Consider the following 12934-nt stretch of genomic DNA (forward strand, 5'->3'; position numbering starts at 1 on the left):
CACAGAAGCCATACCCCTTTGGTTTTCCTGTCTCCCTGTCATATACTAACCTGAGAACCAGAAGGCAGAAATGATCATGACAAACAGTCCACATGTTGAAAGGTGACAAAACCAAGCTGGGAAGCCATACATTACAACATCCTCACAGTACTATTCTCTGTGTACACCAATGAAATGAAACTGCACTACAGCAATTTCAAACCATGATAAAGCTTTAGTGGATCTCTCCCATAAAAATGATCTCTGATTATTTTGCTCAGGTTTCCAAGTTAGAATAGTGGTGTAAGTCCAGCTCATTATTAATTCATGTTGAGAAAACAAAAGGAAGTTACTCTAAACCAAGCAGATACACTCATCACTGATACTGCGTGACCAAACCAAATGTAAACTCTTCAGTATCAGGGAGCACACATTGATGACACACTGAATTTCCCAGACAATGTTGATTCGTAACAAAGCTAGTCAGTGATTGTTTTTCAATTAGGAAATTTAAGAGGTTTGGGGTCAGTCTTGACTTTACATGATATGAGACTAGATATCGTCTTAGATTTTGGATATTGTAATATGGTATAAGTGTTGTCTCTTCCTGGTTTTAAAAGCTACATTACAGTGAAGTAATAGACTGCCCTAGGTGTTCTATTGTTTGCATGACATATCATGCATATTTCCAGATCTATATCTTTATAGGATTTACAGACAAGACTCCTTATTTATTTAATACTGGTTCTTTCAGTTCAGCCTCTGTCTGAAACAGGCCAATTTAGCATTAAAAATAGCAATTTGACATAATACAAGTGCCTTTTTATTTGAGTTGCCCACATATTGAGCAGTAAATATGCCTATTAGTGAATAAGTCCCACTGAAGGGCCTTTATACCTGCTGGCACATTGTGAGCACCATAATGATACTGATAATGTGATGAGAGAGGCATGAACACCTACTTATTGTGTCATGACTTTTACATATCCTCATTATAGTCACATTGACAAAAAGTCCATCTGTCCAATATCTGGTCATTTTGTTGAGGGGTTTTCCAGAATAATAGTGTGTGTGTGTGTGTGTGTGTGTGTGTGTGTGTGTGTGTGTGTGTGTGTGTGTGTGTGTGTGTGTGTGTGTGTTTGAATCATAGCTGATAGCCTTCCTCCATCTCACTGATCACTGAGGAGAATAGAAGCCAACAGACACAGAAAAAACCCACACAAATTAACCCTCCTGTTGTCCTCGAGTCAAGGAAGGAAGGTAGGAAGAAGGAAGGAAAGGAGGAAGGAAGGGAGGAAGAAGGAAGGAAAGAAGGGAGGAAGGGAGGAAGGAAGGGAGGAGGGAAGGAAGGAAGGAATGGAAGGAAGGAATGGAAGGAAGGAAGGGAAGGAGGGAGGAAAGGAAGGAAGGAAGGGAGGAGGGAAGGAAGGAAGGAAGTAATGGAAGGAAGGAAGGGAAGGAGGGAGGAAAGGAAATAAGGAAGGGACGAAGGAAAGGAAGGAAGAAGGGAAGGAAAGAGGGAGTGTGGGAGGAAGGAAGGACAGACGGATGGAAGGAAGGGAGGAAAGAAGGAACAGTCAAAACAGACGGGGTCAATTTGACCCGGGAGGACGACACAAAGGTTAAAGAGAATAAAGCAAAATCCACACTTAGACTGCAATTGAGATCTAACATTTCTTTATGAAGGAAAAAAAAAAAGGAGACTTTATAATAGGCATATACAATGGGTGAAAAACTGCAGATTTCCCTTCATTGCATCCATTTCTTTATATTCCAGTGGTTAATAACTAAAAGGTATAGTACTGACAATAATAGTTGTCAAGTGGTTGACATGGTTTTTGAGTTTTTTTTATAATTAGAAAAACATTTACCCACAAATCTCTGCTCTCAAAGCTTCTTATTAAAATCAACTGCAGAATCTGTTGTGTGTTTTTGACATTTTGACATCTCAAAAGACACCTGCACATCCACGTGTCTCTGCTTCATACACAAACACACAACAGCTCCTACACACCATTTTCCTTATTGACGTACACACACACACACACACACACACACACACCCCTCGCTCTTAGCACGGGGACACCATGTGCCTGACTGACTCAGTGTCTTGGCAGTTTGCACTGAGCACGCTCCACACCTCGTTCTCACACCAAGAGGCTTTCCCTCCAATGACGAATACACAGTTTACATCATCTCCTTCTGTTTCTATTCATGCTCATCTCCTCCTCCTCCTCCTCCCTCTCTGACTCACTCACTCTACCACACAGATCATAACAAACACAGTGCAGTCACATCAATTTGTCAAAGATCTAAAGTTGCAGATGTCTATTTTTCCTTGAGACGATATGAGCAAGTATTTTACTTATACTATAGTACTTTTTACGTTTTAGGGCAGACTAAGGGACCGAGATTGGGGGGAAGATTTGAAGAGTTTATTTACAAAATGCGATGAGTGAGGATGGGGAGGGGAAGAGTCCAGGCAGTCACCATGGAAACACTAGGGGGCAAAGTGAAGTCAGGCAATGATTGAATCCAGTGAAGTCAAAGACTCCGGTGGATGGTATGGACAGTATGGCATGCAAATTATCCTGAGGCTTAGAAAGGAAGAAGTAAGACAATGGCTCAAACAACACAAGCACTAGAAACCAGATTAAATTGGCCAAGTGCTACTATACTACTGTGGCAAGTACAACAATCTTGTGATGAGTGGTTGGAGATCTGGGGTATATATATATACACTGCAGCTTGATGAGTAGATGAGGAGCAGGTGGGTATAATTTACTGGGAGTGGTATGTGACACAGGTGAATGGAGGCGGATCCGCCCACACCAGCAGTCATCAATCAATCAATCAAACTATATTTATAAAGCACCTAGAAGATGAAGTTTAATAAAAGCGGGACTAAAGCTTCATTAAGGGAGAAATTAAAAGACAAATGATAGGAGGATCGATGGAGGGAAGAAGGAAGGAAAGGAGGGAGGAGAGAAAGGGAGGAAAGGAAAAGAAGGAAGGGAGGAAGGACGGAGGAAAGAAGGAAGGAAGGAAGGTAGAAGGGAGGGAGGGAGAAAGGAAAAGAGGAAGGAAGGAAAGAAGGACAGAGGAAAGAAGGAAGGGAGGAAGGTAGGGGGGAGGAATAAAGAGAGAAGGATGGAAGGAATGAATGAGGGAGCGAGGAAGGAAGGAAAGGAAGGAATGAGAGAAGGAAAGAAGGAGGGAGGGAGGAAGGTAGGACAGAAGGAAGGAAGAAAGGGGGATGGAGGAAGGAAAGAAGGAAAGGAGGAAAGAGAGAGGAAGGAAAGAAAGAAAGAAGGAGGGAGGGAGGAAGGACAGACGGAAGGAAGGAAGGGAGGAAAGAAGGAACAGTCAAAACAGACGGGGTCAATTTGACCCGGGAGGACGACACAAAAGTTAATTAAAAAAAAACACAACACACAGAGACTGACCAGGAAAGAAGGAGAAGTGGAAACATAAGAAAACACCAGGAAATACCATATATGGAGGGAGCATCTATGACAGATAGATTATATGTTTCATGTCTGCTCCTTTTTTTATCTGTTCAGCCATGGTGCTAATCACAGCTCACGCTATCTGCCCTGTTCCTCTTTTATTTAGTTCAAATAAAACCACAGCTGCAAATTAAAAATAACACTTTCTGGAGAAATAACAACCAAAATGAGGTTTTACTCAAATGGAAAGAAGAAGAAGGAGACTAGGTGGGATTTCCCCCTTTATTCATTTTCAGTTGATGCTGTTATTACTGCTTCATTTGGTCTTTTTCATTTTACTTTGGTACTTTCTTTTTTACTATGTACTGATTGATTTCTCCACATGACTTGTGTATCCATTTGTCATTAAAAGGCCGAACATAGAGCTTAACGCCATGTGATGCACTAAACTTGAAGAGGCAGTAATGGGATATTTTGAAGACATCTTTATTGATAGATAGATTTAATTTAACCTTTGTGTCGTCCTCCCGGGTCAAATTGACCCCGTCTGTTTTGACTGTTCCTTCTTTCCTCCCTTCCTTCCTTCCGTCTGTCCTTCCTCCCTCCCTCCTTCCTTCTTTCCTCCCTTCCTTCCTTCCTTAATTCCGTCTGTCCTTCCTCCCTCCCTCCTTCTCTTTTTCTTTCCTTCCTCTCTCTTTCCTCCCTTCCTTCTTTCCTTCCTCCATCCCCCTTTCTTCCTTCCTTCTTCCCTCCCTCCCTTCCTTATTTCGTCCCTCCCTCCTTCTCTCTTTCTTTCCTCCCCCTACCTTCCTCCCTTCCTTCTTTCCTCTGTCCATCTTCCCCTTCCTTCCTTCCTTTCCTTCTTTCCTCCCTCCCTCTTTCCTTCCTTCTTCCTTCCTTCCTTCCTCCCTCCCTTCCATCCTTCCTTCCTCCCTCCCTCCCTTCCCTCCTTCCTTCCTCCCTCCTTCCTGTCCTTCCGTCTTCCTCCCTCCCTTCCTTCCTTGACTCGAGGACAACAGGAGGGTTAATGGATCCACACTGTTATCAGGTGGAGCTTCCCTCACACTCTTAATAGTTATAAAACAAACCTTAACCATATTCATAGATACACACAATCAACTTAAACAATTGGGTCTTTCTTGTTTTTGGTGCGAAAAATTGAGTCACTATTATCTATAACAGAACACTTAGTGTAATTCTTCAACATTTGAGTAATAATGTCCTTTTACATTCATGCAGATCCACACATGAACAACAAAGAGCTTTCCAGTACAACCAGTCTGGAAATGTTGCTGGTAGAATAGCTGGCGTACATATCATGCATTATTACTATTATGCTTTTCCAGGTCTATATTTTTATTCTGGGGTTCTACTGGAATTATTGGATGGACTTTGCATGATTAACAGTAAAAAGAAAAAACAACAACCCAAAGCTCATTATTTGTCTTATACTGGCCCTTTATGCAGCCCCTCAGTTCAGCCTCTGTCTGAAACAGGCTGTTTTTAGCTCCTGTCTCTTTAAGTCGGAGGGTCAAACTCGAAAATAACTTTAAAAAAAACATTTTAACAAAGTGTTCAGAGGAAGATAACACCACATTTCTACATATGTTCACCTCAAACTTCTACCATATCTAACATACATATCTACCATCATGACAGTACATAAATAACCGAAAATCACAAAAAGCAGAATGTGTCCCCTTTAAAACTGTTATATTTTACTTATTGTTCTCCAGAGAAGATTATAAGTGCACAGGTGATAGTGCATCAGGATGTAGGACAGTTCTACGAGGAGAGTCCTGGTGCTTCTTCTTTCCTCTTCTAGTCACGGACAGCCTAACTAAGCACTTGAAGGTAAGGTGCTTGCTTCGTCAAAGGCACCTCAAATGACCCGAAGATCAAAACTTATCAGCAGGTCCTGGCTGTGTTCGCTTGTCTCTTGCTTGGGGTTGAGGTGTAGTTTTAGCAGCAGCCTGCCCCCCCGCTGTTGAACTCTGAGTCTAGATTGACTGTGACTTGATTTTGGGGACGGAGCGGGTCCAGACCAGACTGAACTGACAGAATCTCCTGCACCAGTCTCCTGAAACACAGCAGATATAGCGACATTAGTAAAATGTAAATTCTATTACAATTAATTACCGAAGTAGATTTAATATTTAGGAATCTGTTTTTTTAAACTTTTAAACTTTTAAACCACAAAAGCAAACGAAAAAACTGAGTTGGTACAGTTAGGGGCTTAAGGTGGTTTCCGCATGTTTACCAAATGTTAAGGCTTCTGGAGAGGATCCTTTTCAGATTTCTAGTTCTTATATCTTCTAACATCAGTTGATATTATCCTTACATGTTAAATATTCTTAAACCTGCAGTAACAGTTTACTGACCACCTTTCAGATATATTTAACTTGGCAGCAAACAGTTGCACATCTACACACATTGAGCAGTTATGGACGAACAATATCATTCATTTGGAGTCATGTTTGTGTCCACCTGGTCTCATCAACACCTGGGCCTGAAACATCTGGCTCTTTAGCTGCTAAATGCTCCACTGTGTTCACCAGCTAGCTACTAACTGTGTCTATTTGCTGTTTGGTGCTGAGCAGATAGTGAACAGTGGGTTTTTAGCTTTTCCCTGAAAACACTTGCCACTTTCAACCCTATCTACTACTATATTAGCAGTTACTGTTTTATGTCATCTTTCTGCAATTTATTGACACTATCCAAACCCTAAATTCCCTCTTTAGCCATACTACGTAATCTGGAATCTGCACTCTTCCTGCTTTTTGGATCTTCTCTCATGATTTACCTCATAGACTCTCCAACGTTCTTGTTGTCTTTGACGGACGTCTCCATCCAAGTAACAAAGCCATTGGCCTTACTGAACTCGTCAATGCTGTCTGCTGACACAGCCCGCCCAGGAAGATCACACTGCAGAGGGAAATACAAACAGTGAGTATTAGAGGGATGTGTTGTTGTTATATGGTTAGTGGTTCTGTATCTTGCATGATTTGCAGAGGCTGGAGTGATATATTAGGTTGGTGCTGCTAATCAGATCTCTCAAATATGTGCAATCTGCATGATCAGATATGTCAAATTGATATTACACTACAAATATGTTCACTGTCTGTTTATGGGCTTGTCAAACTGTCCTTTACTGTCTTTTGCCCTTATTGATGTTTCATCATTTTCATGTTAAATACAATACATTTCCCCTCCTGTTGTCCTCGAGTCAAGGAAGGAAGGAAGGAAGGGAGGAAGAAGGAAGGAAGGAAGGGAGGAAGCAGGGAAGGGAGGAAGAAAGAAGGAAGGGAGGAAGGAAAGGAGAAAGAAGGAAGGAAAGGAGGAAGAAGGAAGGAAAGGAGGGAGGGAGGGAGGGAGGGAGGGAGGAAGGAAGGACGGAGGAAATATGGAAGGAAGGTAGGAGGGAGGAAAGAAAGAGAGAAGGAGGGAGGGAGGATGGACAGACGGAAGGAACGAAGGGAGGAAGAAAAGGAAGGAAGGAAGGAAATAAGGAGGGAGGGAGGAAGGAAAGAAGGAAGGGAGGACAAAAGGAACAGTCAAAACAGACAGGGTCAATTTGACCCGGGAGGACAACAGGAGGGTTAAAAAGGCCTTTATTTTAAGAAACATACATGTAAACACAGAAGATTTCTCATAATACTGAAAAGTTGAGTCCCTGTGTTGTTAATCAACCAATCAATCATCACATGAACTAACAGCACACATAATAATACAGAGAAGACTTTTATGATAATTTTATTCATCAGTTAAGTGCATGAGTAACCTTGTTGGCCAGCAGGATGCAGGGGATGGATTCTCCGTTGGGCAGCATGGTCTTGTTGTCCAGGTCCTGTTTCCAATGGCGACATTTGAGGAAGCTGGATGATTCCGTGACGTCAAACATCACCACACAGCCCAATGCACCTTTATAATAGATCCTGGTCATGGATATGAAACGCTCCTGGCCTGGAGGGAGGATTCAAACAAAGGTCACTGTGACATCCATCCATCCATCTATCCATCCATCCAGTCAACCAACCATCCACCCATCCATCCATCCATCCATCCATCCATCCATCCATCCATCCATCCATCCATCCATCCATCCAGTCAACCAACCATCCACCCATCCATCCATCCATCCATCCATCCATCCATCCATCCATCCATCCATCCAGTCAACCAACCATCCACCCATCCATCCATCCATCCATCCATCCATCCATCCAGTCAACCATGTTCGCATCCATGCATCCATCCATCCATCCATCCATCCATCCATGCATCCATGCATCCATCCATCCATCCATCCATCCATGCATCATCTATCCATCCATCCATCCATCCAGTCAACCATGCACCCATCCATCCATCCATCCATCCATCGTGAATTATTGTGTACCTGCTATATCCCACAGTTGCAGTCTGACTTGTTCTTTCTCTGACCACTTCAGCACCTTCACAGAAAAATCCACTAGAAAAATAAAAAAACAGAAGTGAAGTGAAAGAAGAAGTGAGAAAAAATTAAACAGACATGATGATTAATCTGTGAAAAATTACCTAATAAATGTATTTTACAGAGATTGTCCAAAATATGAAAAAAGAGAAATGACAGTTTCCCCAAATGAACTGCCTAAATTCAAGACTTTCTTTCCCTTGCAGACACTCTTACTTAAACTGTGAAGTGTAAATTAATTTACCAAAACGTAATTGTATGTGGCATGTTTTGAACATCGGTTATATATTTCACTGCCATGGTAAATACTTACTAGAGTACTAAATGTGTATTGCAGTAATCCATGGCTGAAAATACTTTCCACCATTTATCTGCTTGTCATCTGCTTAAGTAACATTTTCTAAAAACGTCAAAACGACAGTGCACAGTTGTTTTAGGAAATTGCTCAACTTTTTCTAGCATGACTACATGACTAATCCTACATGTCAGACCGACTTTAGCTCTGGCAGTGCAGCACCGATGCCGAATCAGACGGCTCCGGAAAAAGAACACAGTGTCATCTGGTAAAAAAAAGTTGAATCAGGCTCAAACTTTTGCCACAGTTTGACATTTAGATAAAATAGTTGATACCTTTCCAGAGTTGTAAAATCCTGTCTCTGAGTACAAAAAACAGTTGCAGCGGCTTTTGTTGTTTTAACTCAGGGCTGATTTTGATCTCAGTGCCTGCTCATAAGAATCTACCGCCATGCAAACTCCTCTGTGAGTCTGCACCTGGGAATACGAGAGCTTTGACCTAACATCAGCATGCTTACAATGTCAACATATTGGGGTCAGCTCTATGTTCCCACAGCTCTATGTTACCACATTACTTAGCCTTTTTTTTCAAAATTAGGCCCTATGTTCCCCCAGGGTTAGGGTTATATTTTACAACTATTTTACAAAAAGACGGCCCAATCAGGACAGCGTTGTGCCCGCCCCAGTGCTTAATTTGTAAATTATTGCTTATGAGGGACTTTCACTCGTAGCCTTACAGAGGAACCAGGACACCACACATGTCTGTGGCTGTGGGAACATAGGGGCTAAATTTTAATAATCTCTTAGAAATGTGGGAACATAGAGCTGTGGGAACATAGGGGCTAAATTTTAATAATCTCTTAGAAATGTGGGAACATAGGGGCTAAATTTGAATAATCTCTTAGAAATGTGGGAACATAGACACGCTCCCAACATATTGTTGTTTAGCAGCTAAAATGTTTAAGATGTTAACCATGTTAATATAGTGTGTTAGCATGCTGAGATTTACTAATCAGCACTAAACACAAAGTACAGCTGAGGTTGATGAGAATGATGAATTTTGCAGGTTTTTAGTCGTTGAACAAAGTTTGGGCAATTTTGAACTGAAGATGACCAGCTGACTTGGGTAGAGCTACATGGCTAGCATGGCCCTGGGTTTTACAAAAGATTTACAGGTAGCAAATAAAGTATAATGCAAGCCTTATCATGTCAGTGCTTACTTGTTATACATAAAACAGTTGGATTTTTTTCTTGTCTGACCTGTTTTACCGGGTATTTTGCACAGCAGTGGAAATGTTTTGGCAGGGCCTTTATGAGTCCCATACTGTAGGATGAAGAGATTTCACAGTTCATGAAGGAGAATTATAATCCTTATGATCTGACAGCCTGAAAATCCTACTGGAGATTCAAACTTTGCAACCAACAGTAATGAAGCATACCGACACACACTCACACACAGAGTAAGATAAGGATCTGTACAGTCACATTCTTCTACTAGACACTGATAAACTACAGCAGTCTTACCTCCAACTGTCATCTTGTACGTCTTGTTGAACTGTCCGTTGACGTATCGATTCACAAAGGCCGATTTCCCAACATTTCCATCACCAACAATCAGTATTTTCATCAAGTGCTCCTCCATCGCTCTCTTCTTTCAGACATCAGCATGTGATGAGTCTTTTAAAAAGTGCAGCAAGTATTAAAAAGTGCCGATGGAGGCGACAGCTCAAAGTTCAAACCTCTACATGGGATTTACGAAGCAGATAGGTAAAGTTTTTTTTCTTGTAAAAGAACAAATAATCAACCATAACCCTCCTGGAAATTACTTTACCCAAGCCTTTCTTTGCATTTGTTGACCCTGAACATTTCACATACCTTTTAGTCTTCAGGTGACTACTTTTATCCTACTTTTTTACTAAAGTGCTAAAGTCTAAATCGTGATTCTTTTAAGCATGACTCTGAAAACGTTGACTGATCTTCTCTCCGTGTAGCACAGCACTCTTATGTTCTAGTTTCACTTTCATGAGGGAAGTTGTCAGTGGCCAAATATAGTTCCCTGTCATAAACCACACCTTCATGCAACAGAGGAGAGTTGACGAATCTGCCATCATTTCTCTTGTTTATCATTGTTTGAAACAGTATTGTATGTATTAGGTTACATGATTGGACATTTTATACCAAGTTCCTCTCCTGAAGTTGGGGAAGCAACCATGGACTTCCCCATGTTTCACCATCTTTTCATCCATCACACATAATACCCAAGAGGAGCTCAAGTGATAATATATTGGTTTTTCATGTACAAAGCATTATTTCAAACACTGTTGGTCTAATTTTGATCATTCTTGGAAACCTAATGTATCTTTCTGCTGTGATTCAGCATCAAACATTAACTTGCCCTAAAGAGAAATGGCTATTATCTTACTCTACATGCAGATAGTTACAGCTGAGTGCACTGCAAACTGTTAAATCATTGTGTTTAATCCTCCTGTTGTCCTCGAGTCAAGGAAGGAAGGGAGGAAGAAGGAAGGAAGGGAGGAAAGGAAGGAAGGTAGGGGGGAGGGAGGAAGGGAGGAAAGGAAGGAAGGTAGGAGGGAGGGAGGGAGGGAGGAAGGGAGGAAGGAAGGTAGGAGGGAGGGAGGAAAGAAGGAAGGAGAAAGGAAAAGAGGAAGGGAGGAAAGAAGGACAGAGGAAAGAAGTAAGGTAATGGGGAGGAAAGAAAGAGAGAAGGAGGGAGGGAGGAAAGAAGGAAGGGAGGAATGAAGGAAGGAAGGAGGGAAGGAGGGAAGAAGGGGGATGGAAGAAAGGAAAGAAGGAAGGAAGGAGGGAAGGAAAGCAGGAGGGGGAGGAAGGAAGGACAGAAGGAAGGAAGAAAGGAAAGAGAGAGGAAGGAAAGAAAGAGAAGGAGGGAGGGAGTAAAGAGAAAGGAAGGAAAGAAAGAGAGAAGGAGGGAGGGAGGAAGGACAGACGGAAGGAAGGAAGGGAGGAAAGAAGGAACAGTCAAAACAGACGGGGTCAATTTGACCCGGGAGGACGACACAAAGGTTAATCATCAAACAACCTGAATTTTAACAAACAACACACTGATTGGTTTAATGGGGCATGGTAGGTGGTTGCATAGCTGGGTTGTGCCACGAATTTGTCGAAATTGCAGGTTTATTTTGTGATGGTCAACCATTACAGATGTATAATGAGTAAGCTTTGTATTATCGCACTTTGAGCCATTAGGGAAGCGCTTCACTGTGCAAATACATTATTTCATGCCATTCAATGTGTGCAGGGAATCAGTGGGAAGTCACTAAGCTCAGCACAGGAACTGTAATATGCTCATAAACATTTACAGGAATTAATGGGGTGAGACACATTACTAGTTCCTGATTGGCTCAGGCGGCCAGCAACTGCACCCTACACACTCAACTATTGTAGTGTTTTGTAAAGAGTGATCTTTACTGCTTTGTAATTTAGGTGTTCCTTTATTTTAAAGGAAAGATGATGAATTAGTATATGTGTAGAACTGTAGTGTTAAGTTATAATAGCCATGTGGGTTGCTTAGCCTCCATGTCTGTTTTGACTGTTCCTTCTTTCCTTCCTTCTTTCCTTCCTTTCCTCCCTCCCTCCTTCTCTCTTTCTTTACTCCCCCTATCTTCCTCCCTTCCTTCTTTCCTTCCTCCCTCCTTTCCTTCCATCTTCCTTCCTTCCTCCCTCCTTTCCTTCATTCTTCCTCCCTTCCTTCCTCCTTTCTTTCCTTCTTCCTCCCTTCCTTCCTCCCTCCTTTCCTTCATTCTTCCTCCCTTCCTTCCTCCTTTCTTTCCTTCTTCCTCCCTTCCTTCCTCCCTCCTTTCCTTCATTCTTCCTCCCTTCCTTCCTCATTTCTTTCCTTCTTCCTCCCTTCCTTCATCCCTCCTTTCCTTCATCCTTCCTCCCTTCCTTCCTCCTTTCTTTCCTTCTTCCTCCCTTCCTTCCTCCCTCCTTTCTTTCCTTCTTCCTCCCTCCCTTCTTTCCTCCTTCCTTCCTTCTTCCTTCCTCCCTTCCTTCCTTCCTTCCTTCCTCCCTTCCTTCCTTGACTCGAGGACAACAGGAGGATATGGCTGGCTTACAAGTATTGGGTGTGTATCCAAAAGCCTCATATATTGTAATTTAAATATTATAAATGGAACGATACACAATTCATTGCCACAATCTTCAAAAAGTTTAGCTTGAATCCCGGAAATCGTCTCCTTTTCTTGTCACTCCCTCCATCTGCCTGACTCTAAGACCCCAAGACAAGAATGTTGATATTAAGCGAGTCTACAAAATCTCAGCAACCTCTGGCAGTGTTTTTAAAATCCTCACTTTCTACAGTATCTGTATTTGGTAATGCTAGTGAAATATGGTGTATGCAGTGAACTTCGGCCTCTACGAACGTTAGATGTTCTGCATGACCACTCACTTACTTTTTGCTTCGCTGAATAAAGGACACACTATTTTCTGAACTGGTACTGAAAGCTCTTGTTAGACATGAATCGTGATGTACAATATTGTCCCATATGAGCATAATTCCAGCTGGTATGACCATCCACTCCTCTTCTTCCTGTTCTTACGTAACATCTCCTTCTCCTCCACCTCCTCATTATCCGCCTCCACCTCTCTTCCATCACACCTGTTCAGACTTCTCCACTTTCGAATCCAATTCCTCCAACATCACTCCTCCTCTCGATCTGTCCCATTTAAGGCCTTCATCTCATTTACATGTTTTTCTGACGCACACACGCAAACAAGCACA

The 12934-nt window shown here is 42.0% G+C and overlaps 1 protein-coding gene across 1 annotated transcript; it reads right to left on the minus strand.

Moving 5' to 3' along the window:
- Positions 1-6227: 6227 nt before the first annotated feature.
- Positions 6228-9817, minus strand: LOC133988000 (ras-related protein Rab-7L1-like). The gene is made up of 4 exons (XM_062427513.1): positions 9700-9817; positions 7828-7899; positions 7210-7391; positions 6228-6353 (listed from the first exon to the last, which is right to left on the minus strand). Exons 1-4 carry the CDS (start codon positions 9815-9817, stop codon positions 6228-6230), a joined length of 498 nt encoding a protein of 165 aa, XP_062283497.1.
- Positions 9818-12934: the final 3117 nt, after the last annotated feature.

This window comes from Scomber scombrus, chromosome 10 (genome assembly GCF_963691925.1).
Source record: "Scomber scombrus chromosome 10, fScoSco1.1, whole genome shotgun sequence".
Taxonomy (NCBI): domain Eukaryota; kingdom Metazoa; phylum Chordata; class Actinopteri; order Scombriformes; family Scombridae; genus Scomber; species Scomber scombrus.

Bases quoted from the DNA above. Each gene is read 5' to 3' on its own strand.
- LOC133988000 (XM_062427513.1), bottom strand. From the start codon at position 9,817: ATGGAGGAGCACTTGATGAAAATACTGATTGTTGGTGATGGAAATGTT. The intron at 7,900-9,699 runs GTAAGACTGCTG...TTATTTTTCTAG, and splicing joins GTACAAGATGACAGTTGGAG to TGGATTTTTCTGTGAAGGTG. The intron at 7,392-7,827 runs GTACACAATAAT...TCCTCCCTCCAG, and splicing joins GCAACTGTGGGATATAGCAG to GCCAGGAGCGTTTCATATCC.